Source organism: Carettochelys insculpta, chromosome 8 (assembly GCF_033958435.1).
Source record: "Carettochelys insculpta isolate YL-2023 chromosome 8, ASM3395843v1, whole genome shotgun sequence".
NCBI classification, from domain to species: Eukaryota; Metazoa; Chordata; order Testudines; family Carettochelyidae; genus Carettochelys; species Carettochelys insculpta.
Window position 1 is genome coordinate 5,822,010 of NC_134144.1, and position 25,023 is coordinate 5,847,032.

Consider the following 25,023-nt stretch of genomic DNA (forward strand, 5'->3'; position numbering starts at 1 on the left):
TGCAGGCACAAATACAGATGCCTTCAAACTAATAGGTCTTGGCTGTTTTAGGGGTTATACTTTATTAATCAATGATGCTTTTCTTTCTCTCTGAATAGCATTAACATCCTTAAGGAACCTGTGTGCTTAGGAAGATGTGAACATGTCTTCTGTGTGTAAGTACTGTATTTACTTATCTGACCCAGCTGTGAACAGTTATGAATAGGCCTCTACCAATTTTACGACTATCAAAAATGTGTCAAGGACCATGACATCTGCCCTTTCCTGTGAAATCTGAGCTCCCTTTCAGCTAGACCCCACGCCCAGTAGCTGCTCGTCCAGCTGCTCTGGGAAAGGACACGAGTTATCGTTCACCTGCATCCCTGCTCTTGGTGGGAGATCAGACCTACACCTAGAAGCACTGCGGAAACGGGTGTTACACCCTCATTTTTGTGTTACAGCACCTAGGAGCCAGGCTCTGTCCTCCCCAGCTCCTGCCACAACACCAGGCTTCCTCCAGCAGACGCCCTTGCTGGCCTGGGAGCTTTTGCTCCGAGTGGCTGCAGCTGAGGCAGCCTGGGCTTTGGGCTTCTTGCTTCTTCTCCATATGGCTATGGGTGCCTGCGGACTTCTGCTTCATGTCTGTAGCCAAGCGTCATGGCGGCCCAGGCCAGGGGATTTCTTTGCAGTTCCAGTCAGGTCTGTGCAGGCTCAAGGCTTTGCTCTCCCCTCAGCCCCAGCCTGGGATAGCCTGGTCTCTTGGCTTCCATCCCAAAGTTTGGGCTTCCTCTCCTGTGCAGCTGTTCCTGATCCTGGAGCTTATGGTCCTGCTGGCTGCAGCTGCAGAAGCCCAGGCCTGAGACTTCTGCCCCCAATACCCCAGCTGTGGCAGCCTGGGCCCAGGGCTTCCACCTCCCTTCCAGTCTGGGGCAGTGTGTGGTTGGGGCTTCTTCCTTAGCGGCTTCTGTTGGGCTTAGGGTAACTGTGGGTCTTCCACCTTGGGGCTTCTTCCAGGGCTGAGGCACTCATTTTTCCAGGGGGTGTGGGGGGACCCAAACTGGCTGGATGCCCCTCCTTTTATCTGTCCCTGGCATGAACTAGCAGGTAGGAACCTTGGCTGGGGTGCTGCCGACAGCATGGGGCGAATCTTCGCCATTTCCAGCTTCAGGAACCTCCTTCAATTCAGGGTGCTTGGAGGGGGTTAATCAATGTTCCCTCCTTTTTTTCCTCCCATCGCTATGCAGAGTAAATTCTGTTCTGCGCACCAAGATGTGCGGATGTGCACCTCCAATAGAAACATTCTGCTGGCGGTGGGTGCTCTTCTAATCTGCTGGGCAGCATTTGAATCTCTCCTGGGTGGCTGCCCAAGTGCACAGCTGACAGGGAACATTGGTAGCTAATCTTAGGAGCCTTGTACAATAACTTCGCAACCTTCACTCTCCCTCCCTCACCAGGATCCCATTTTGGGTCCCTATTCTCCTGGTTACAAACACCTAATCTGAAATTGACTAATTTTGAAACTTTCTGGCTGTGAAACTGACTAGAATGGATGGTGAATTTGGAAGTGTCCTAGTTATATATAGTTCTCTTAGCTTCGCATAACTGAGCAGTTCATTAGACCCCAATTTTATATATGCTTAAGTTTTCCTGGTCTGGGGACAGCGAGGTCCAGAGAGAAAGTTAAACAATTTTTTAAAAAAGTGAAATTCATGCTCTCCTTATTATAATCTGTTTTATAGAGGCGGAAAATGGACTTGGGGAATACAGCAGGGAAAATTACGTGTGTAAATGATAAAATAAAGTAAAATGAAAGGATGTCTCTGCCTGTCTGGCTCTGCACAAGAAATCACAGATCTTGGAATTAAGACATAACTCACACAGAGGTCTTGCAGAACCTCTTTTGGCTCTAGAAGTGGTCTAGGTGGATGCCTAGGTTGGTCAGCATGGAGGTTTTAGCAGGTCATTGCCTGAACATTTAAGGTTCTCAGTCACAACCCTGGAGAGGCAATTTGTCTAAACTGTAAGGTTAGCTAAAATTATTTTCTTTATGTTTGAATTGTGTTGCTGAGAACACCAAGGGGATCCTTTCAGTTACAAAAATTAGTCTGGAAACATTCAGTAGTTTATCCATACTGTAATACCCTCGTCTGGGAGGACCCTGTATGCATTGGATGGGCAGAAGTATTCAAAGGATTCTTTTTATGGTTCAGAAATTCCCAGAGAGCAAGCAGGGTCAGGTTAGATGTGGAAAGATAAGCAAGTCCTTAGCTGCACAGTTTACTTGATGCGAGTTGTAAGACAATTTGCATTTCACCTCCGCCTCTTGGTAATACGATAGACACTGCTCGTAAAAATTATGTTGTCAAAGCAATCTTCCTTGTGGGCCTCTCTCTGTTCAGTGTAGGTGGGAAAGCGTCAGACACCACCAATTCAGTCTATTTAATGTATATCCTCTCTGCACAGGCACATCATACATCATTTGAAGGCTTATGATACCTATTTTAAGATGAGGTATGATGTGGAGCTGTCATGTGATGCTAGTCAGATAGAAATGGGGATAAAAAGTGACACCTTCAACCAGTTCAACTATTTACATTCGTTTCTGTTGGTTTAAAGATTTAGTATTGCATTTCTTCGTGACCTCTCAGCATCACAACAGTGATCCAAAGGATAAAACAAAATCTGATGATAAACTTGCACAGGTATCATTAAAGTATAACGGCGCTGATGACACTTCTGGTTACTTTTGTTATTATTTTGTTCATCATTATCTTAGCCAGAAACATGAGAGTTGCCACAGTTTTTATTGCCTTGACACATACATAGTTAAGAACATAAGAATGGCCATACTGGGTCAAACTAAAGGTCCATCTAGCCCAGTATCCTGTCTTCCAACAGAGACAAATGCCTGTTGCCCTGGCGGCAGTGAACAGAACAGGTAATCACAAAAGCGAGCCCTCTCCTGACATCCACTTCCAACCTCTGACAAACATTTTGAAGTTCTATTTAGGGAAGATTGCTCTAGTTGATGGTGCAGCAGGCCACACTGCTAGAGACACAAATAAGGTCTTGTAGGCTACGTCTACACTAGCCCCAAACTTCAAAATGGCCACACAAATGGCCATTTCGAAGTTTACTAATGAAGCGCTGAAATGCATATTCAGCGCTTCATTAGCAAGCGGGCGGCCGCGGCACTTCAAAATTCACGTGCCGCGCGGCTCGTCCCAACAGGGCTCCTTTTCTAAAGGACCCTGCCTTCTTCGAAGTCCCCTTATTCCCATCAGCTCATGGACCAGCATCTGAAGAAGTGAGTTAACTCACGAAAGCTCATGCTCTAAACTTTTCTGTTAGTCTATAAGGTGCCACAGGACCCTTCGTTGCTGCTACAGTTCATCCTTGTATTCCTCATTATCGTGAGGAGTAAGGGAGGGCAACAGGAGAGTTTCTCTCCTGTTGACCTCCCTCATTGAGGGCAGCCAGGTAAGTCGAGCCTAGCTAAGTAAATTCCAGCTGTGCAGTTGTTGTAGCTGGAATTGCATTTATAGGATTGGCTCTCAGGTCTAGTGTAGACCTGCCCTCAGTGTCTACAGACTCAGTCCCCTTTAGGGTTAGCCAAAGTTTGCCTGACAAATGCAGGAATTGCACGAGTACCTCCTTGTTAACTGACATTTAACAAATGAATAAAGTTTCAGAGCACTTAGATCCTCAGAAACTAGTGTCATGCCATATATAGAGCAAATTGCTTACCAGCAAACATTTGATTTGCAGTACAAAGCTGCATACACATCAGACCTGAACATTAACTCTGCAATTTTATAGCCCCATAAGTCCGAGTCAGCTGATGTTTTATCACAGCCATACCCTTCTGGGCCTTGATGGGAAAACGGTAGCAAGGGGCATTTTCTGATTCTTCAGGACTAGTGAGGTAAAGGGCAGCATTTATAAACTTTAAATAGAGCTTCTGGCAATATCTTTACCCATTTAAATCTGTTGGAAAGATCCATCAATGACCTACTTCTGTTACAGTTTCTCTTCTAGGCATTGTCTACAACTTCAGTGGCAACTCCCCGCATCTGTTAATCTCTGTCTCTCAAGCTCTGCTGGAACCCTTCGCCAATGTTCCATTTACACCATCTTTCACAGTATTTAGTGCTTTGTAAATTAATCCTCAAATTTAGGTTTGGTGAAGAGACTTTACTATGCAGAGGATATATCACTGTTTTAACACAGTTTTGAGAGGTGGTAATATGGATCACTAGGGAACAGTACTAGGTATTTTTAAATGAGTTAAATGACTAGTTGTCATACAGCTAAAAAGTAGTAATTTATTTTGAAAAACTTCTGTAATTTGGAGAAAAAGATATTACTGAAGTAAGGTTTTCTTTTAAAAAAAAGTTTCTGAACATCAAATGATACTGTAATCTCTGCTGAGTCAGGAGGAACAACCAACAGGCACCTTAGCTGTTGATAAAAGATGTTTTGGTTTTTTTTTTATTCTTTCCAGGTCGTGCTACTAGAGAACAAATAGTTTGTATTACCAATATAATCCAAACTACAGTATCATGGTCCTTTATTTTTAATGGTGAACTAGGTTTTTATTCATCTGTACCTACTGATTATTGTTTAAAATTGGTTTCTTATGGCGGCTTATTCCTGCATAGTGGCTGTTTATTTTGTTTCCAAACAAGCATGGTCAGGTCAGGTCAGGTCAGGTCAAACTTGCAGTAGTCTGATATGAGGTTATTGTGGTACACAACCAACTAGAGTCCTATTAATATTCTAAAAGGTGGGAAGAAACATGACTAAGTTGTATAAAAATGGGTGAAAGCAAGTGAGCTGCAGTACTTGGGTCACATGTTGGAGATGTTTTAATGGGCCGTGATATTGATGAAAATCAATCTCTAGTATGATCTGATCCAAACTTCAGCATGTTGACTGCAGGTAGTGGAAATACATGGGAATATGCAGATAAATATTGACAGCCCCGAACGGTTTGGAACCTAAATAATGAATAAGTCGTACAGAATTGAAGAAAGATCCCCATCAGTAACACGGCATAATAGTTTCTGAGGCAGAGAGGTTACGTAACTTCCAAAATACTCAGCACCTGGCAGCTCCTGTAAAGAACAAGATCAGCTGGGTGATAAGCTGTTTTAAAAATATGTCCATAAGTGACTTGTCCAGCGTCACACACGCAGCGGCTGTGTCTACACTAAAGAGATCTTTTGAAATAAGCTCTTCTGGAAGATCTCTTCCGCAAGAGCTTCTTTTGAAAGCGTGCGCCCACACACACAAAAGTGGATCAAAAGAGTGAGCTGCTCTTTTGAAAGAGAGCGTCCACGCGGTCCCTGCTCTTCCAAAAGAGCAGACCAGGGATCGAAAAAATCAGGCCCCAGGAGGATGCTCTTTCGAAAACCAGGGCCTGCAGTGTGTCTACGCACGTTTCCTTTCAAAAGAGGGCGTTCTTCCTGAAATGGGAAAGAGTGAGTTAGAAAGGAGTGCCTCTGTCTTTCAATTTACTTTTGAAAGAACACTTTGTGTGTAGATGCTGTGCTGGATCTTTCAAAAGAGCCCCCTTCTTTTGAAAAATCTTTCGAAAGAACTCTCTCATGTAGACACAGCCAGCATGTATCAGCCAGAAATTGAACTGTAATCTCCGTAGTCTCAATCCAATGCGAGACGACTTGTTCTCTCAGGAACGTAAAGTTCATGTGACAGGTTTCAAAGATAAAGATGTCAGACACCCAACTGTCATCTATGCCTTTTGGAAAAAATCTCCCACCTCAAAATTAACAGAGGGAAGTGCACTTTAGTGTGCTGATTTACATGATGTCTGAATATTTCAGATCCCCGCGGTGTTGGCCTAAGTTCCCTTTGAAGTGATGACGTAGGTTAGGTCTGCCTAGGGACTTAGTGTATGGTAAGACGGCATGAACTGACAGAGCACTAGGTACATAAGTGCTTTTGAGATCCCATCTAATAACTTGTATGATGGACCCAAAAGTCTTTTTGCTCTAATCCCAAGATAGCCACGTTAGTCTGTCGCGTCACAAAAAAATCAAGTGGTCCCGTAGCAGTCCTTAAAGACCAACCGTTTTTTTAATTAGGTGATGAGGTTTCATGGGTAAGGCCCACTTCATCACAGAATCCAGTGAAGTGGGTCTTAGCCATGAAACCTCATTACCTAATAAATTGTTAGTCTTTAAGGTGCTACAGAACTGTTTGTTCTTTTTACTATAGTAATTAAATGAGTAAAAGGGTTTTTTTAATTGTATGGAGAAGTAGTGTTTGAAAGGTATAGCTTTAGGTTTAAATGACCTTTACTAACCAATCTTGTTTCTCCTTATGCTGTTGAGAGGTTTAAAAAACTGATAAAATAATTCTGATACCTATAGACTCTCGTGGAAGCTTCTTAATGAGAGAGGTATAACTTAACGATATCAAGACAGTTTTTACAATAGACAGGTAAAAGTGACAGTAGGCTGTCAAATCTATAAAAAGGAATGCTATTGAAAAACAGCACTGTTCAATTTAGGGGAGAGAAGAACCAAGAGTTAAGTAGAAGTAGCTATTTGGAGTATTTTTCAGTTTGATTAACGTGAGCAAGTGTGAGATTCAAAAGTTTACTGACCAGTTTTGATGACACAACTTGCTGATAAGCCTTTTGGAGTTGGCTTGTTTAAATCTGGTTTGTAATTTGCCATGCCAAATATTTGATTTCTTCTGCAGAGTAAGTGATTTTAGGGAATTCTTGTACTTTTTGCATTGCCAACTTTTTGATATTAAAATAAATGTCTTGCCTATGAACTGCTAACATAGATGGATGCTACAGCAACCATGCCTGTTTACTTGTGTTGACTTAATAAAAAAAACAGTCCTGTAGCACCTTAAAGACTAACAATATTATTTATTAGTTGATGAGCTTTTATGGGAAAGACTCAGATCTGAAGAAGTGGGTTTTTCCCATGAAAGCTCATCACTTAATAAATAATATTGTTAGTCTTTAAGGTGCTACAGGACTGCTTTTTTGTTTGCGAGGATACAGACTAACACAGCTACCTATCTGAGATGACTTGTGTTTATAACTGCTTGATTTTCAGAGCTTGTGTGGGTGACTGCATTGGGACAGAATGCCCAGTCTGTCATACTCCAGCCTGGGTGCAAGATGTGCAAATAAACAGGCAGCTAGACAACATGATCCAACTGTGCAGCAAACTGCGAGAACTACTTGGCAAGGACTCCACAGGTAAGACAAGACCTTGATCTTCCCACATTGTGTTCCCTGTTTAAACTTGCGTCAATTTCATATGCTTTTAAAGAACAAGACAGGTCTCTCTTTCAAGATTCTGAAAGTTTCAGTCAAATCATATTTCGAAAATCTGCATTTAAACATAACAGTTGTTGGGTTTATTGCCTTCAAATCTCCCTAGATCCTTATTAAAGAAAGGGAAAATACCTAGAATTGCATTAATCCACAATTCATAAGAATCCATGTACTAAATTTAGATTTAAAGGTTTGTAATATTCCCAAGTCACATGACACCATGGATTACAAGTAGGAAAGTGGTGAGCATTGTCATGTCCAATAGTCTACATTTTAAAACAAAAAAGCAGTCACGTAGCACTTTAAAGACTGAAAAAATAATTTATTAGGTGAGCTTTCGTGGGACAGACCCACTTCTTCAGAACAGTCTCAATATTTAACGCACAGAGAACCAAAAATAGTAATCAAGGTTCACAAATCAGAAACAAATGATCAAGGTGAGCAAATCAGAGAGTAGAGGGGCAGAAGGGTGGGGGTAGGGAGTCAAGAATTAGATTATAGGGGCTTTTTTGCATACTTCGCTTAATGACCCAGAAAATTCATATCCCGGTTCAAACCATGTGTTAATGTGTCGAATTTGAATATAAAAGAGAGTTCAGCAGCCTCTCTTTCAAGACTGTTGTGAAAATTCCTCTTCAGTAAGATGCAAACTTTTAAGTCATTATCAGAATGGCCCACTCCATTAAAATGCTGGCTGACAGGTTTTGTGGATCAGGAGTGGTTTTTATGTTTGTCTTGTGCCCATTAACTCTTTGTCTAAGAGAGTTTGAAGTCTGTCCAATATACAAAGCATCTGGGCATTGTTGGCACATGATGGCAAATATGATGTTAGTTGGGGAACTTGAGAATGTGCCCATGATTCTGTGCATAACCTTGTTAGGTCCAGTGATGGTATCTCCAGAATAGATATGTGGACAAAGCTGGCAGTGGGCTTTGTTGCAAGGAAAAGTTCCAGGACTGGTGTTCCTGTGGTATAGATTGTGGTTGTGGGTGAGAATCCTCATAAGGTTGGGAAGTTGTCTGTAGGAGAGAACAGGTCTGTCATCTAGGGCCTTCTGGAGTGTGGCATCCTGATTAAGGATAGGTTGTAGGTCTTTAATAATGCATTGCAGTGGTTTGAGTTGGGGGCTGTAGGTAATGACCAGTGGTGTTCTGTTCTTGGCTTTTTTGGGCCTATCTTGGAGTAGCTGGTCTCTGGGTATTCGTCTGGCCCTGTCAATTTGTTTTTTTTTTTTTATTTCTCCTGGTGGGTAATTCAGGTTTATGAATGTTTGCTAAAGATCTTGTAGTTTTCAGTCTCTATCAGTAGGATGAGAGCAAATGCGATTGTACCTGAGGGCTTGACTATAAACAATGGATCTAGTTATGTGTGCAGGCTGGAAGCTAGAAGCGTGTAAAGTATAGCAATCAGTGGGTTTCTGGTAGAGTGTGGTACCAATCAGGCCATCCTTGATTTGTGCTGTAGGGTCCAGGAAATGTCTCTCTCATGTGGAGTAATCCAGGCATAAATTGATGATGGGGTGCAGATTGTTAAAGTCTCTGTGGAATTCTTTTAGAGTCTCTATACCATGGGTCCAAATCATAAAGATGTCATCAATGTATCTTAAGTAGAGGAGGGGTAATAGGGGACAAGAGCTGAGGAATCGTTCCAGGTCAGCCATAAATATATTAGCATATTGTGGGGCCATGTGGGTGCCCATAGCAGTTCCACTAATCTGGAGGTATAAATTGTCCCCGAATCAGAAATAATTGTGGGTGAGAACAAAGTTACAGAGGTCAGACACCAGATTGGCTGTGGTGACATCAGGGATGGTATTCCTGATCGCTTGTAATCTGTCTTCATGTGGAATATTAGTGCACAGAGACTCTACATCCATGGTGCAAGGATGGTGTTGTCAGGAACTTTTCCGATGTTTTGTAAGTTCCTCAGAGAGTCAGTGGTATCTCGGAGATAGCTGGGAGTGTTGGTGGCATAGGGTTTGAGGAGGGAGTCCACATAACTGGATAGTCCAGTGGTAAGGGTGCCAATACCTGAAATGATAGGGTGTCCGGGTTCCCAGGTTTGTGGATTTGGGGAAATAAATAGAATAATCCAGTCTGAGGCTCAGCTGGTGTGTCTGAATGAATAAGGTCCTGAGTAGCAGCAGGGAGTTCCTTAAGTGGTGGTTGTAATTTCTTCTGGAATTCCAACATGGGATCAGAGGAGAGAGGTTTGTAAAATGTGGTGTTGGAGAGTTGTCTGGCTCCCTCTTGTTCATAGTCTGACTTATTCATGATGACGATAGCGGGTTATTCACAGAACCGGGTTATTCACAGAACCGGGTTATTCACAGAATCACGGGCACATTCTCATGTTCCTCAACTAACATCATACATGCCATCATGTGCCAAAAATGCCCAGATGCTTTGTATATTGGACAGACTTCAAACTCTCTTAGACAAAGAGTTAATGGGCACAAAACAGACATAAAACACTCCTGATCCACAAACCTGTACGCCAGTACTTTAATGGATTGGGACATTCTGTTAATGACTTAAAAGTTTGCATCTTACTGAAGAGGAATTTTCACAACAGTCTTGAAAGAGAGGCTGCTGAACTCTCTTATATTCAGATTCAACACATTAACATGTGGTTTGAACTGGGATGTGAATTTTCTGGGTCATTATAGGGGATCTTTTGCATACTTGGCTTAATCTAATTCTTTACTCCTCCCACCCCCTTGTGCCCCTCTACTCTCTGATTTGCTCACCTTGATAATTTTTTTTCTGATTTGTCAACCTTGATTACTATTTTTCGTTCTCTGTACCTTAAATATTGAGTCTGTTCTGGTCTGGCTATGGTCCGAAGAAGTGGGTCTGTCCCACAAAAGCTCACCTAATAAATTATTTTGTTAGTGTTTAAAGTGCTACTTGACTGCTTTTTTTGTTTTGATAGTGTATAGACTAGCTCAGCTTTCTCTCTGTTACTTGTCTACATTTTGTGTGTGTAAAGTTCGAAGGCGGAACTCTTCAGTGAGATGCGTACCAGACAATCTCATTGTAGGTGCAGGGCAGGGTTCTTTTCACTGACCACCCTCACACTGTTGCAGCCCTTTGTGGAATGTGGTGTTTGTTTTTAGACCGTGTTGTACCCAAATCTTTTGCTTTTTGCTTCATGATGAGAACAGGAGGCAAATCTCATTGCTTCTGGATTGTCAGAAAGTGACACAACGGTACCAATTCTCCATTGTGGAAAGCTGTCATTTCTGACGGTTGTAGTAACTGTGCTGTGAGACTGCAGCGTTACTGATCCAGGATTCCACTCGCATTATTTCCTTACCAAACTTTTGGGTGATTGACAAAGGAGAGGAGATTGAGACCAAGTGATAGTAGGCAAATCTCTTGAGTCGTTACCACATTTTTGAAAACACTCATTGAGTTGTCAAATACAAGTAAGGTACTTATTTTTCCCATACTGCTTATTTCTAATGTTAATCTAAATCAGGGGTCAGCAACTTTTCCAAGGCAGAGTGCTGAAATTTGACCTCTGTATGGTCCAAATGCCAGTGATAGTTTTTAAAGTCACTAAGGCTGCGTCTACACGTGCACGCTACTTCGAAGTAGCGGCAGTAACTTCGAAATAGCGCCCGTCACGTCTACACGTGTTGGGCGCTATTTCGAAGTTGAAATCGACGTTAGGCGGCGAGACGTCGAAGTCGCTAACCCCATGAGCGGATGGGAATAGCGCCCTACTTCGACGTTCAACATCGAAGTAGGGACGTGTAGACGATCCGCGTCCCGCAACATCGAAATAGCGGGCTCCTCCATGGCGGCCATCAGCTGGGGGGTTGAGAGATACTCTCTCTCCAGCCCTTGCGGGGCTCTGTGGTCACCGTGGGCAGCAGCCCTTAGCCCAGGGCTTCTGGCTGCTGCTGCTGCAGCTGGGGGTCCGTGCTGCATATACAGGGTCTGCAACTAGTTGTTGGCTCTGTGTATCTTGCACTGTTTAATGAAAGTGTGTCTGGGAGGGGCCCTTTAAGGGAGCGACTTGCTGTTGAGTCCGCCCCGTGACCCTGTCTGCAGCTGTGCCTGGCTCCCTTATTTCGATGTGTGCTACTTTGGCGTGTAGACGTTCCCTCGCTGTGCCTATTTCGATGTTGGGCTGAGCAACGTCGAAGTTGAACATCGACGTTGCCAGCCCTGGAGGACGTGTAGACGTTATTCATCGAAATAGACTATTTCGATGTCGCAACATCGAAATAAGCTATTTCGAAGTTGGGTGCACGTGTAGACGTAGCCTAAAAGTCCTACTTACAACAGCTTCATAAATAAATGAAGACGCAGAACTTTGCTCTTCAGGTGGTGGTTGGTAGCATTAGTTGGTCTTTTGTTAATCCACAGGCAGCCTGTCTTTGAGCAAGCTCCCAGCTGCATGGGGGAGGTCCGGTGGGGCTGAGCTCCTGCCTTGTGTGCTGATGAAAATCTGTTCATGTGCCGCTCTTGGCACCCGTGCTAGGTTGCTGACCCCAGAACTAAATCACTAATGGATGGCCTGTGGCCATGAGACAGGTGGCCCGTGGCTCCCTTGTCTGCCTCCTGCCCCCACGCTCCTCTTGCATACTTCCTGCTGTTCTCCCTCTCTCCCAGCACGTTTGCAGCATCACCAATCTGCTGATCCATGCTCTGTCCCTGCTCTTCCCCCTCCCTTCCGGAGCAGGAGGTGCGTGGCTTCGCTGTGCGAGAGGCACACGGGGGAGTAGGGCAGGGGAAGAAGGAAGGTGGGTTCCACTGGCTGCAGATGGAATCACAATTGTCTGCAGGCTGCTAGGGCCCCCAGAAATGGAGGGCCACTCAGGTCCACGCCCTATTTTTGTAACAGCAACAAAGGGTCCTATGGCACCTTATAGACTAACAGAAAAGTTTTGAGCATGAGCTTTCTTGAGCACAGACTCACTTTCCCTATTTTCGGTTGTCCATTGGTGATCTAAGTGGAAGATTCTCCTTTACCAACCTCATTCCATGAGAAGGTTCACATTACAATCACTTTGACATGCAAATACTGGTTTGTGATGTCACTGAAACAGTGACATTAAAGGACATGTCTCACAGTAAATATGGAATTTTTCTTTTGTAGCTGAAATTTCTGGGTAATCAAAAGCGATAATAAGGTAGAAAACGTGGATGACAGTTTAATAGGGTTTAGAGGAACTATTTAAAGTGGGGTGAAGTTCTTTAAGGGTATAATGGGACGGGAAGGCTTTTGAGGTAACTGGCTTGAGGCACTTTGATGTGCAATGTTGAAGAATAATAGTCAGAGCTGAGAAGCAACCTTTTATGATTGTTGAGTGAACTTTAATGGTACTCCAAATGTCAAAGTGAATGCAGAAAATCACGCACGAGGTTATTTTGGTCTGAAATTTCCCTGTATGGTGGCTTTAATTGCAAGAATAATGGAATGAAATGTATTTTAAAAATCAGGTTTATGCAAAAGTCTCCCTTGTGCATTGGAAACCAGAGTAACAGATAAATTAATTTCAGGGAAATATTTCAGATATAACTGTATTTGTCTTGGAGAAACTCTAGCTTTATTGTGCTTAATCTGATTTTTTTTTTTTTTTTTTTAAATCATCACTGTATTTTTACAAACAATTCAGTGCTGTTGTAGCAGAAGCACTAAAATATAAAATGGCGTGGTGATTCATTTTTTATTTTTGGAGGATTCCTCCATTATTATTAGTGACCTTTTATTACTCTCATTTCTGACTTGAGGGAAACACATTCTTGAGGGATGTATATAGTTTGTCATAGATGCAATGGATGGTACAACTAGATGGCTGGGATTGATCAAGTGAAAATAGACATTATTATGTTTCATCTAATGATGAATGGTAGAAGGCTGCAGGAATTGAAGAGTTAGAAATTGTGGTAATCTAGGGTGTTTTGCCATTCATTTTTGCCCTTGGAAACTTGTCAGTTCCCATAGATGTGTGCCTAGTAGACCTGCCTCAGCAGCATAGAGTTACATTTATTCATGTCTTTCCAAGATTTAACTTTTTTGATTGTGGTGGTAAACTACACAGTGCAGATCAATGCATTTTGTAGGGGTCCAGATGGGTTACTGAAGGCACTACAAAGAGTAACTATAGTAAAGTCACAAAAAGGTAGCCCTCATGCCAAGGCTTACTTTCAGGCAGATTTTTGTCCTGTGGCAATAAGAAAGGGGCAGATTTTTGGGTTTTTGGCAGTTGTGCCTTTTGCATTTGTGCGTGTAGCAAGGTAAGTTGAGCAAAGTCTACTTTCTACTTCCGCATGTGTATGTGGAGTTATTTGGAAAGGGGCACTCTCCATGTTGTTGAGGATGGATGGAGATCACGAGCAAGCTCTCTTTGTAGGCAGATCTTTGGCAACCCTAGCATGGTAGACAAAAATGAATTTTGTGGGCAGTCTTTGAGTGGAGTGCAGGAAGGTGGTTGTGCCAAAAGGGGCAGGAGACTCGGCTATTGCACATGGATGCAAATACAGCAAAGTGTGGGTGTAAGAGTGTGAGGGGGAGGCCAGGCAAGGCAGGGGTTAAACATGGCCTGTTGGCTCAGTCAGCCCCACCCCGGTTCACCTGTGGCCAGTGTCAGGCCTGGCGGGGTATAAAGGGAAGGAAGCCAGCCCAGTTTGGGGCTGACCAGCCAAGAGCCAGGAACTGGCTCTGAGGCAGCAGGCCTCGAGCCAGAGCTGCCACCAGAGGGTGCAGCCCAGGACTCTCCCCCAGGCACTGAGGGGAGTGGAGAGCCCACTCCCCCAGGGAACACCTCTTCCGCCAAAGGGGGCACTAGATTCTTGGGGCCACACTCCAAACTTAACCCATAGACCCTCAGCTGGGGCTGAAGACCCACCCAACAGGCCCTGGCCGGGGGCCTAGCTACTAGGCCACCTGGTCCCAGGTGTGAACCACTCACAATGGGAAATAGTTGTTTTTGAGCCAGTTTTCAGCACACAGAAGAAAGTGCCTGATCTGGACTCCTGCTATTGGAACTTTATGTAAAAAGTGGGACCCAGTATATGGGGCCTCTTGTTATTTAGTATGTATAGCCCTCAGCAGATGTCTGGGCTCCATTGCACTTGTGGCTCTAAAACCTGTTAACCCTTGTTCTGAAGGCCTCCATTCTAAATGGACAAGAAGGATGGGGTGAGAGAAAGCAAGGATGTTTTTAAGCCCTTGTTTTAGACATTGGGTGGCCTGAGGTCTGAGGCAGAGCTATGGGCAGGACCCATGTCTGACTTCCAGTCCAGTGCCTTAAATAAGACAACCAGCCTTTGTATGTAATGTAGTTGGAGCAGTGTCAATTCCAGGGTATCAGAGAGGTGAGGTCTTTTTTTTTCCTTCTCTTGGACCAACTTCTGTGAGAGACCATCGTTTTGTCTTTACACCTGGGATCTCGACACAGTTTTACGCAACATACTTTCTAGTAGACAAGAAATCAAAGTAGTGAGATCTCTATAGGCTTCTGTGCCCTTCAGCCTCAGTGGCTGCAGGTCTGTGACTACCGATAAGTAAATTATGCACCTGTATCAGACAATACAAAATCTGGGACACCAGATTGCCTCAGATTTCATGGTGGCTCCAATGGCCAGCCCTGTCCCCTGACCAGCTCCCCTATCTCTTGGCTCGGGCTCAGCAACAGCTCCAGCCACCAGCCATTCTCAGGCATTGGTGAGTTGTGTGAGCCTGTAGACTGGAGGATTCAGGAGGAGCATCAGGTAGCTGTGCCTCTGGCTGGAGAGAAGGGTGGAAGGGGAAACCGTAGCTGTTCTCTGGACTGCAGTAGGGCCGGCCACAGCTTCTCCTGCACTCTCAAGTCGGCAGGCTCACATCACTGACTGCTGGCCAGGCCTTCTGCCCGCTCCTCTGAGGTGGCAGGGGAGCCTCCCTGTCTTGCTGTGCTCCTGTTCCCCATAGCTTCTGCTCCCATAGTCGATCCCCTTACAGCACACCCCCACCTGCAGGGGAGGTGCAGGCGCTGGCCTGCATATGACACTAGCAGCCCTGAGTGATTGGTAATATGGAGATGTAAGTGGAGAACTTTGATTTTTTAGCTTGTGTCCGGCTCTCTCGTTCTCACAAAAAAGTGCCCTTTTTAGTCCTCTTTTTATTTTTTTTTGTAATAGAACAAATCTGCAATTGCTAAGGAAGAGCTACATTTTAAAGACTAATCTTGACATCCTAAAAGAAAAATTAGTTAATATTGGAAGTATAAGCCACTGCCTGTAGGTAGTAAGATACTTATTAAATGTGTTAATGGGACAGTTAATTTTTTAATTCACATGCAATTAAATTCAGAATTAAAATACCCGAAGAATTTATCTTGTTTAGCCAGCACTGAATCTGTGATGCTGCTCCTTTAACCAGCTAAGGAAGTATTATATAAAATCTTGAATACGATCAATTGTCATATTAAGGACTTGATTATCACCATATAGGGCACAAAATGGAGCATGTAATAGAAAATCAGGTAGTGTGCCTGCTTACCAATTTCCACTTTTCTATTTGGGCATTAAAGCATGTTGTATGTCTGGTAGGATTACACCTTAACTGTGTTCTTGTCTTCATGCTCTCTAAGTCTGTACATGCAGGCCTCTGCATCGTGAAGAATTAAAATTTGTGCAGATGTCTCCTTGAACTACAAAAACTTTTCTCTACTAACCTCTTCTCCTTAAGTATTGTGTGTGTTGCCGTAGATGTTAATAATAATTAGACTTTCAATGTTCTTCTCCCTGTCCTGAAATGCAAAAGTCCTTTTTTCCACTGGGAAGGAAGATCTAAACTGTTCCTCTGAATTATTGTCATTAACGGTTCTGCCATCCCCCAGAGTTGCAAGGCTTTTTTGCTTCACTGTATTTGACAATTTCCTCTCCAAGTGAACCTTATTACCTGCATTTTACTAGAAAGTATATAATTACTATAATTAAGGTGGATAATTAAGAAGAACTCATTGAACCATGGACATATGTGGCATACTAGAGATGAAGAAGCCTGATTTACAGTAATACTTTTCAAAATTAGCTTCTAAATACTTCAGCAGATTTTCTATGTTCAGTGTACTTTAAAGAGAAGAGACTGTCTGTCATAAATTTTCCTGACAATTTATAGATAATTTTACCTTATTCTTCATAACACAATCTACCTTAGACTAACAGTTAAATTGAAAGCTTTTAAAATTCTCTTTCCCTTATGTTAAACCAGACTTTACAGGTGTTGCACAGATCCTGTTAAGTATATGTTGGTGCTGGTGGGCTACAAAAGAGATTAACTTTGATAAGTCTTTATAGATCACGATTTAGTTTTTCATATTTTGGTGTGGAGGGGAAACTATCGGATGCCTTCTGTAACAGATTATACTGCATTTTGTGATGCTATGACATTTTTCATAATAGCTAAAGATGAGTGTTTGAATAGCTGGAATTTCTCCTGTTTTTTTCTCAGTGCTGAATACTTAACTTGCAAAATAATCATTCTTCAGTGAAGGCACTAATGTTGCACAGATGGTACCAAAGCACTTCCCTTTGATTTTTAATAAGGGACTAGTTTGTCAAAGAGATTTCTCAACTTCTGTTCTGAAACCCATAATGGAGAATAATTTGAAAGACACACAATGTGCATCATTATATTCCTTTGATGCAGATTAATGATAGCTGAGACACATTTGCTAATTGCTTCTTTTTCCTCTTCAGTTTATTATTGCATTACAGCAAAAACTTGAATATGCAACTCTTTAGTGATGTCTCTCTCTACCTCATAATATTTTTGTCTAGTCTGAATCATTTTAAAATTCACAGAATTGAGTTCTCTTAAATGTCAGCATTAATAAACTTTGTTTCATTATGTGAAAATAAACCAGACTTGGTGAATAGAGATGATTCTGTTAATTTATAATGTATATGGATATTACATTTGGCAAATAAGTTATCAAGAGAAAATTTGATAGAACTATTATAGGCTGGCTTTAATACAGGTAAAATGGATTTTTTTTTATTTACATTATTAATGTCTCAGGTAGTTAGCAAGAATTAGCAAAGTCTGTTAAGTTGATCTCTCTCCTATCACATATACAATTCAATTTTTTGGTGAGGCTCATACAAGTAGTATTAAGTATTATTAATTGGTATTAACTTCTAAACATATACAGCTTCCTTGTACATTAATGTTAAGATTGTATTGCCTTTTTGTTTCTATCTTGGAAGCAGCATATGATTCCTTTAGATCAAAATCTGCTTGCAACTTTTGTCTGTAGGAGACTTAGTTGAGTGCTCTTTTAGTTTTCAGTGTAATGTCCTCTTTGTTTAAATAACTGTGAGAACTTCCTTTTTCATAGCTAATACACAGTTCTTACGCTGTAACATAGATTCATGTGAGCACCCTTCTGCAGATAGAATTGGACGTTCATTGTCGTCCTTGCCTACTGAACACATTAATCTGGGAATGGGTTACTGAAAGGAGGAGATGAGGGATCAGTGTTTCAGGAATGTCTCCTTTTGCAGAACTCTGCAGATGTGTTAAAGGAGGAGGGTTGGCACTTGTTTGTGAGAGTCCCTACATAGGAGAGGGAGTGTTGCTACATTTTTCCCAGTAGCTAAGTAAAGAGATTCAATGAGAGCTGATATTTCTAGCCAGTTGTTCATCTAAAAGATGAAGCCTCTGGAGAGGGTTCAGGTAGGCAGGCTAAATTTCTATGGCTCATTTTTTATATTCGTCTGTGGCAAGTAGGTGTCTGGAAATTGAGTAGTACTCAAACTTTTTCACGTTGTAGACCAGGGGTGAGCAAGCTTGTTATGCTGGGCCCCCATCTTTGGCTCTGCAATTAGCCAGGGCCACTCAACCAGTCTAATAAAATCCAAACTAACTGAAATGTCAGTTATGGTCACGTAAAAAACCTTTAGCCAGTGTAAGAAAATAAGTATGTAAAATGTAAAAATGTTGTTAATCAGTATATAAATGCAAATATACAGACAGAAAACGAGGAACATATTACAAATTTTTAATGAGACAGCGCTTGCTTTATATGATTCTTTATCTTGATATTTCAAAAGCCTGTCCCATGCACTCTCCAGACTGGGGGGGATGGGAGGAGGGCGTGTAAACCAAAACATGAACAGCTCCCTATAGTTTAAAGAACCTGCTCTCCTCCCCCTGCCTGCCCTTCTCTAGCCTTCCCTGGGCAAAGTTAGACAAAAGAACAAAATAAAAGATCGACATTATTACGCCAAAAAAAGTTGATCAAAGGGGCTGTTCCCATAGAAGCTTAACCCCACTCAGCTGTCTCCCAGCTTTCTCTGGCTGGGAGACTGGAAATGATTCCAGTTCTCCTGAGGGACAGTGGCCACATTGGGGACTGAATGGCTGGTAGTACAGGTCAGCCTGGCCCAGTGAGGTTGCAGAGGGCTCCACGTGGGGTCGAGGATGGGGGCCGACAGGACTGGAAATGAAGCTGGCAGACGGAGGCCGGGAGGTAAGCAGCACTGCTTATCTGGCAGGCAGTGGTGAGAAGGGGCGGGGGACGTCGCTTGTGCTGCGTCCCCCTCCCCCAGTTTGCACAATCCTGCTGTAGATCACACTTTAATAGTCTTACGAAGGTATCCCCTCCTATTCACAATCCTGCACCATCCCTATTGCAACTGGAGTAAGTGCTTACAGGAAGAGCACTAGGATAGTATTCAGTGTATTTTTGGCCTTCTTTCAATTTTAAAATAAAAATGAGGAGTCCCAGTACCGTGTGACCAGACGGTCCTCTACTTGCCATCAGGAGCTTGTAGATGAGTTTGAGAATGTTTGTAATCCGTTTGCAAGCGTTGCTAGTGCCACAAGTGGTACCTCTGAAGAACAACTTGCTGTGCACATGTTTAATGGTATTAATATCGCTTTAGAATCTGTGCTGCTGAGCGACAATGTGTCATCATGGTGTCTCTGGGACATTGGTGGGCCACCTGCAGCCCATCAGGGCTCTATGCATGGCCCACAAGACATTTGTTTACTGTTGCTCACTCATGCGGTTGCTATGCACATAGGGTTTTTTCCTACTAGTACTGCTAAAGTGACATGCATGTACAGCAAGGGCAAATGAAGTGAGGTGCATGTGGATTGCCTACAACGTTGCCTGTGAGAGCCGTGTGCTTCCTCTGCATCTATCAAAGCGCTGCTGTGGTTCACTCTGCATGTCGCACAAATTCTAGGTATGCGAGTGCAGTTAGCAAAACTACTCCATATCCCAGGAGACGTGCTTGGTTACAAAAATCTTGCGAGCTGCTCTTGTGGCCCACTGACTAGTCTACGTTGCCCATCACTGCTAAAAGGCTTGTCTTACTGGGCTGTACGTGTCATAAATAATCTCACCTGGTCCAAAATCTTTACACTGACTCCTGCAAGTTTATTTCACTCTTGTCCTCTGGTCCATAGAGCTGCCATAGAGATGAAACATAGTTACATCAAGTTACATATTTTAGAGTAGCTCTGCAAGTTTTGTAAACTGAAGAAAAAATGAATGTAAGTATTTTCATTTCTTATTGTGCATCTGTTTGCAGTCCAGTTCTTCCTTTTTTTTTAGATTCTATTGTTAAAACAAAATTGGATCTCAGATCTTTATGTAGGCTAACTAGTTATCAGATTTGTCTCAGTTTTAACTTTTTCCCCATTTCCATCAAATCCATTCCTTACAGTAAGTGGAGAATCTATAATGCTGGAGTTGATCACCATCAGGCCTATATGCTGTAGTTATTACTAGTTATTAAAATGCTTAATCAGCTAGCCTGAGGTTATATTATTAAATGAATCTTAGCCAAATAACATGTTTCTCTTTAAATCGAATCTTCAAAAATTTAACTACTTGATTGAAGGGATAAATAGAGGAGTTTAAATACAGGAAAGTATCTTGTTTTGCTATACCATTTCTGAAGAATATTGGAGCTATTGGTTTTGGCATTAGACTGCTATACTGCAGTGTTTTTCGACAGATCTGTCTTTTGCAGTTTTTTTTCATGTGAATTTTGTGAAAAGTGAAATTCTCTGACTCCTTTCTGTTGGTGAGTGGAAATGTGTGTCTGGTATCCATAAACCTGACTACCGCTTGAGTTAGAGAGAGTACTGCTACTAATTCTAAATATAGAATATGTGGAGAAGACATTATGGCTGGCAAGTTAATGCACTGAAGTGAAAGTAATACATTTATCATAGTTTCATAAATTTTGATTTACAACTCTCTATCCAGACAGTTAGAGCTGATCTTGGCCTTAGAGCTCATTTAAAATACAAAATCCCTCTTTCCTACCAGATTCTGCAGATGAAATGTTCACATCACCAGGTCCTGATCATGAAACAAGAACTAAAAAGAGGCAGATAAAAATGTGGTTCAGCCCACGGAGTAGGAAGATAAGATGTGTCCTAAACAATAATACTATTCAGAAGCAGAATCCACTGGTAACTAATGACGAGATTACTCAGCTGGGCCAGTCTTCTTATGACTTCCTTCCTTCTCCTCCTGAAGAGAAATCTTCTAAGATGACCAAGCAACCACTACCCAGATCAAAGAAAAATCTGAAGAAAAAGAGTCTAGCAGACATCAACCAAGTGTGGGGCATAGAGAAGAAAAAGCAGAAAGAGGGCAGTAGAACTGACGGGGAGACCCAAAATGAATTGAAAGAGAAGACTGTGACCTTCTGCAGCCAATCTTTAGTTTTATGCAGTCCAGAACCAAAGTGTGTGGAGGAGACAATAGATCAGGAGTCTGTAACAGGAATTAACCTTAAGAATGGAAGTGAGCCACGCTTGGAAATGGTTACACAGATAAACCCCACAGAGGACAAAGACAACATTAAGGTCACATGTTCTGCACAAGTGAGTACAATGAAAGGTTGTAATACAGAGAAATCTCTGCCACCTGAAAATGAAATTACTCCTTTAAAACGTGGAAGGCAGCAGTCCATGTCCCCCACTGTATCTTGTTCCAAAAGACTGAGAAGAAGCAGGCAGAGTGGTGATATAAGCTCAGTCAACCAGAAAGTTTGCAGTGCTGAGGTAGCTGTCTTGAGCACTGTTAAAATCTGTGCAGCCACTGAACATGGAACTCCAACTCACATCTCCTCTCGTCCATTTAAACGTACTGGTGCCGCATGGTCAAAGACCAGAAGCTCTGCAGTTTTTCAAGAAATAAATAGCCCTTCACTTTCAGACACTCCTCCTACTCCAGTCACTTCGAATACTCACCATCAAATGGAAGCGACACACAGCCCTTCACTCTTGAAGAAGTCGCCTAGTAGTAATACAATTACCAAAAGGAATCATAGAGGAGAGACCTTGCTTCATGTTGCTTCAATTAAGGTAGGACTGTCGTATTCTTTTGGTTTGAGACATTGGATCAGTGGTCACTTTAAGAGAAGTGCGAATGCTTTTCTGACTTTCACTTTAAGATTGCAACATTAGTTCCATGTCACTTTGGGGGGGTAGCGCCAATTTTATTGTTCTCTCTTTGTATAGCTCACCAGGTATATTAAGGGTATGTGTGTCTGTATTGCCACCCCGCCCAATGAAAAAGGTCTGTGGCAGTGAAACTCAGGAGTCAACTGACTCAGTCTTGTGGTGTGGAGCTAAGAATAGGAGTGTAGATGTTCCCTCTACTCAGCCTTTGAGAGTCTGTCTACAACACAGTTAAATACCTGTGGCTGACCCATGCTAGCTCACTTCTGCTTGGGTAAGAAGCTGTTGAATTGTGGCATAGACATTCGGGCTCCAGCTGGAGCCCACGTTCTGGGACCCTTGCAAGTTCTTAGGTCTCTGACTTCAGCCCAACCTTGAATGTTCACACCACGGTTAAACAGTCCTGTAGTACAAATTATCTGGCTGCTTACATGTATCTAGTGGCAGTGTAGGCCTACCCTGAGATCCATCCACTCTGTTCCAGGGCTCAGCCTAGGGAAGGGCCAAGCTGCTATCTTCAGCTCCACGCAACGTAAACCCTGCAAGGCTGATTCAGTTGACTTGACTCTGACACTTGCAGGAGGTGGGTCTTAATTTTGATGTGTAGCTGTACCATGGAGTTCACCAAATTGATGTCAAAGCTGTGGTCCTTGCAAAATACTGCCCTTGTAGATTTCTATGTCCGTTCCAACATCAGCAAGGATGGTCATGCACATGATTCTTAGGAGAGTGATGTCAATTGTGGTCTAAAAATAAAGTATATGCCCAAAAGTTGTATGTATGATTGACACTGGCTTTGGGCTTATTGTGGATGTTTCATGTCTACCCTGCTAGATGGCCTTTAACAAATTTTTGGTTGGATGTTGAATGCCCATATCCACACTAGAACTAGATTATTTAACTACAATTAATATCGCACAAGACTACCTTAACATTACTATTGCCTGATTTTGAGACCTTGATTTTGCAGCACTAAGATCACTTCTAAAATCATTTGTTAGATGGACTTTCTAGCGTTTTGTTTAAAAAAAATAAATAAATAAAAAGGGGGGAGGGGGCAAAAATTCAGTCATAATTGTTTAAAAGATAGACGTGGGGTGCTGCGTATCTGGATTGCTGTGCTGTGTTCCTGTCTGTGGGAGTGGATGATCTGATGGTTATTCCAGGAGACTGAGAGTTGGTACTCCTGGATTCAGTGTGATTTTTTTTTTTTTAAGTGATGCTTTGCATTTACACAATGCTCATTCATCTGTTGGGCAAACTTCCCAGTTTCCCTGGTGTTTAATCAGTGAGTCCCTCTGTCAGCTCTGTGGTGTTACAGTTCCATGCTTTTATTTCTTCAAAAGTTTTTTCCCTCCCTTCCTTGTTGCTGTGTGAAAGACCCACACAAATAGGAAAACTGCATATAGTCAGTTAACTGACTCCTGTGTAGTCACTGTTGTCAAGCTTAGTAAATAAACAAGAAGGGGAGAGAGGGATATTTTTTCATCTTTATCTTTGGCTGTAGTCCTGGTAGATGTTTATAATTGCAGGTAAAGCAGTTGGACGTAAGTGACCTTTTTAAGTTGATACTCTTTCAAGAAGGTGTTTATTTTCTGTGGTACAGTGCCTCAGGTTTTCTTTCTGAGGGATCAGGCAGAGGAATATCACATATGGAAAACTTAGGTAATGTTATCTGTGGTCATTTCAGAGAACTTAAGCTTCATGCAGTAGCATTTCAATCTATTTTATGCTAAATCATACATATAAACAAAGTCTTATCTGTAAAATGTCTTTTTTACCTCTAGAACTGACATACCTGGAAACACCCTCACACTGATGCCCAGCATTTCTCTTCATTGAGTCCAAGAATTTCCTTGATAAATAACTTTTCTGCCTCTCATGGAGTCTCTGTAGCAATTCTCACCTGCTTCTTATGAAGCAATTCTTCCATCTGATTAAGTGGAAGTAGAACCTTTCGGTTACGAGACCAAATCCTCTGTTTGAAATCTTTTATCCTTAATTACCCTTGGGGGAGAAAATTATGTACAGGAGTTAGTGACTTGCAAGCTCTAAGGATGGCTTGCTATTGTTTCAGTTCACAAATTCAGCATACTCAACTTCTATTATTAAAATGCTGCTTTCAAACTATGCTTGTGTATCGCCAAGGGATTTTTTTAAGGGATTCAGATAGAATTTATTGTCCTGAAATTTGATTTGAAATTCAACCTATCTTGACAGCCTTCTCACACTTTTCCTTCAAGATTGCAATGTGTTCAGTGTATTATTGAGATGGCAAATAGCAGCTATAGAGCTTATTATGAGAATCACAATAAACCAAGAGAAGTCAGTAGGGTGTAGTTATCAAGATATATCTTGTTTTCTTGATGTTTATAGTTGGTGAGCTGAAAAGGAAATCTAGTGCTGTTCATCATTAGTATTGGTACATTTTCCCTGATTTTCTTTAGTAATAGTGGGTGTTTTTAATGCAAATAATTATGACCGTCTTTAAGTTCAAAAACTCATTAAAGAAATCATGGTCTTGTGGTTTAGACATGCAACTAAATTCAGAAGATCAGAGTTTGTTTCCCAAGTTTACCACAGATTTTTCTGGTGTGATTCTTAACTAGCCATTTTGGATATGGCCACACTGTGATGTAAACATACTTTTTTTTTTTTTTTTTTTTCCCCTGTGCTTCACTTCTGCTTCTGTAAAATGAAGATACTTTTTCTTTCATGCTTTGTCTTGTGTATTTAGATTGTAAAATCTGCAGGGTGGGAACAATACTGAATTAGGTGTGCATACTGCAGCTGCTGCAGGGCTCTAGTAACCTCTGTAATTCCAGCTGTAGTGTACTGAAAACTGTGAAAATGCTATGCTTTGTTTTAAGTTTTTAAGGGGTTTTTGGGTCTTGGATGAAGGCAAAGGTGCACATAGAAAAGCATGCAGTTCATGTCTTCAGTGATCAGTCTGGGAAAAAAAACAGGTGGGTTGAATTGTGCATCTCTGTCTTAGGGCATGGCTTTCTTGTGTGTGTTCTGGAGTCAGAGATAATGGTTCTGGAGTCAAAGAAAGTAATATTATGTTGTGATCTTTCAGCAAGTGTTTTTATTTGTGAGTGCATGTAGTGACCATCATAATACAAATAGAAACGGAACCAAATAATCTCTGTACTCGACTTCTCATGTAAGAGGGGTGAAGGCTTTGTCTACACCTGCAATATTAAGCTTTCTTTGGCAGTGTGTAAATGTGGCAGTGTGGTTGTGACACCAGTGCTGGGGGAGAGGTCTCCCAGTGCTTTTGGAA

General features: G+C 42.1%; 1 protein-coding gene across 1 annotated transcript in view; it reads left to right on the top strand.

Moving 5' to 3' along the window:
* The window catches only part of BARD1 (BRCA1 associated RING domain 1), a 67,921-nt gene that overhangs the window by 1,727 nt on the left and 41,171 nt on the right, over window positions 1-25,023 (top strand). The window contains exons 2-4 of the mRNA XM_075000921.1: window positions 99-155; window positions 7,080-7,225; window positions 20,596-21,641. Of these exons, the coding sequence (XP_074857022.1) occupies window positions 99-155; window positions 7,080-7,225; window positions 20,596-21,641 (1,249 nt within the window). The remainder of the gene's footprint in view (window positions 1-98; window positions 156-7,079; window positions 7,226-20,595; window positions 21,642-25,023) is intronic.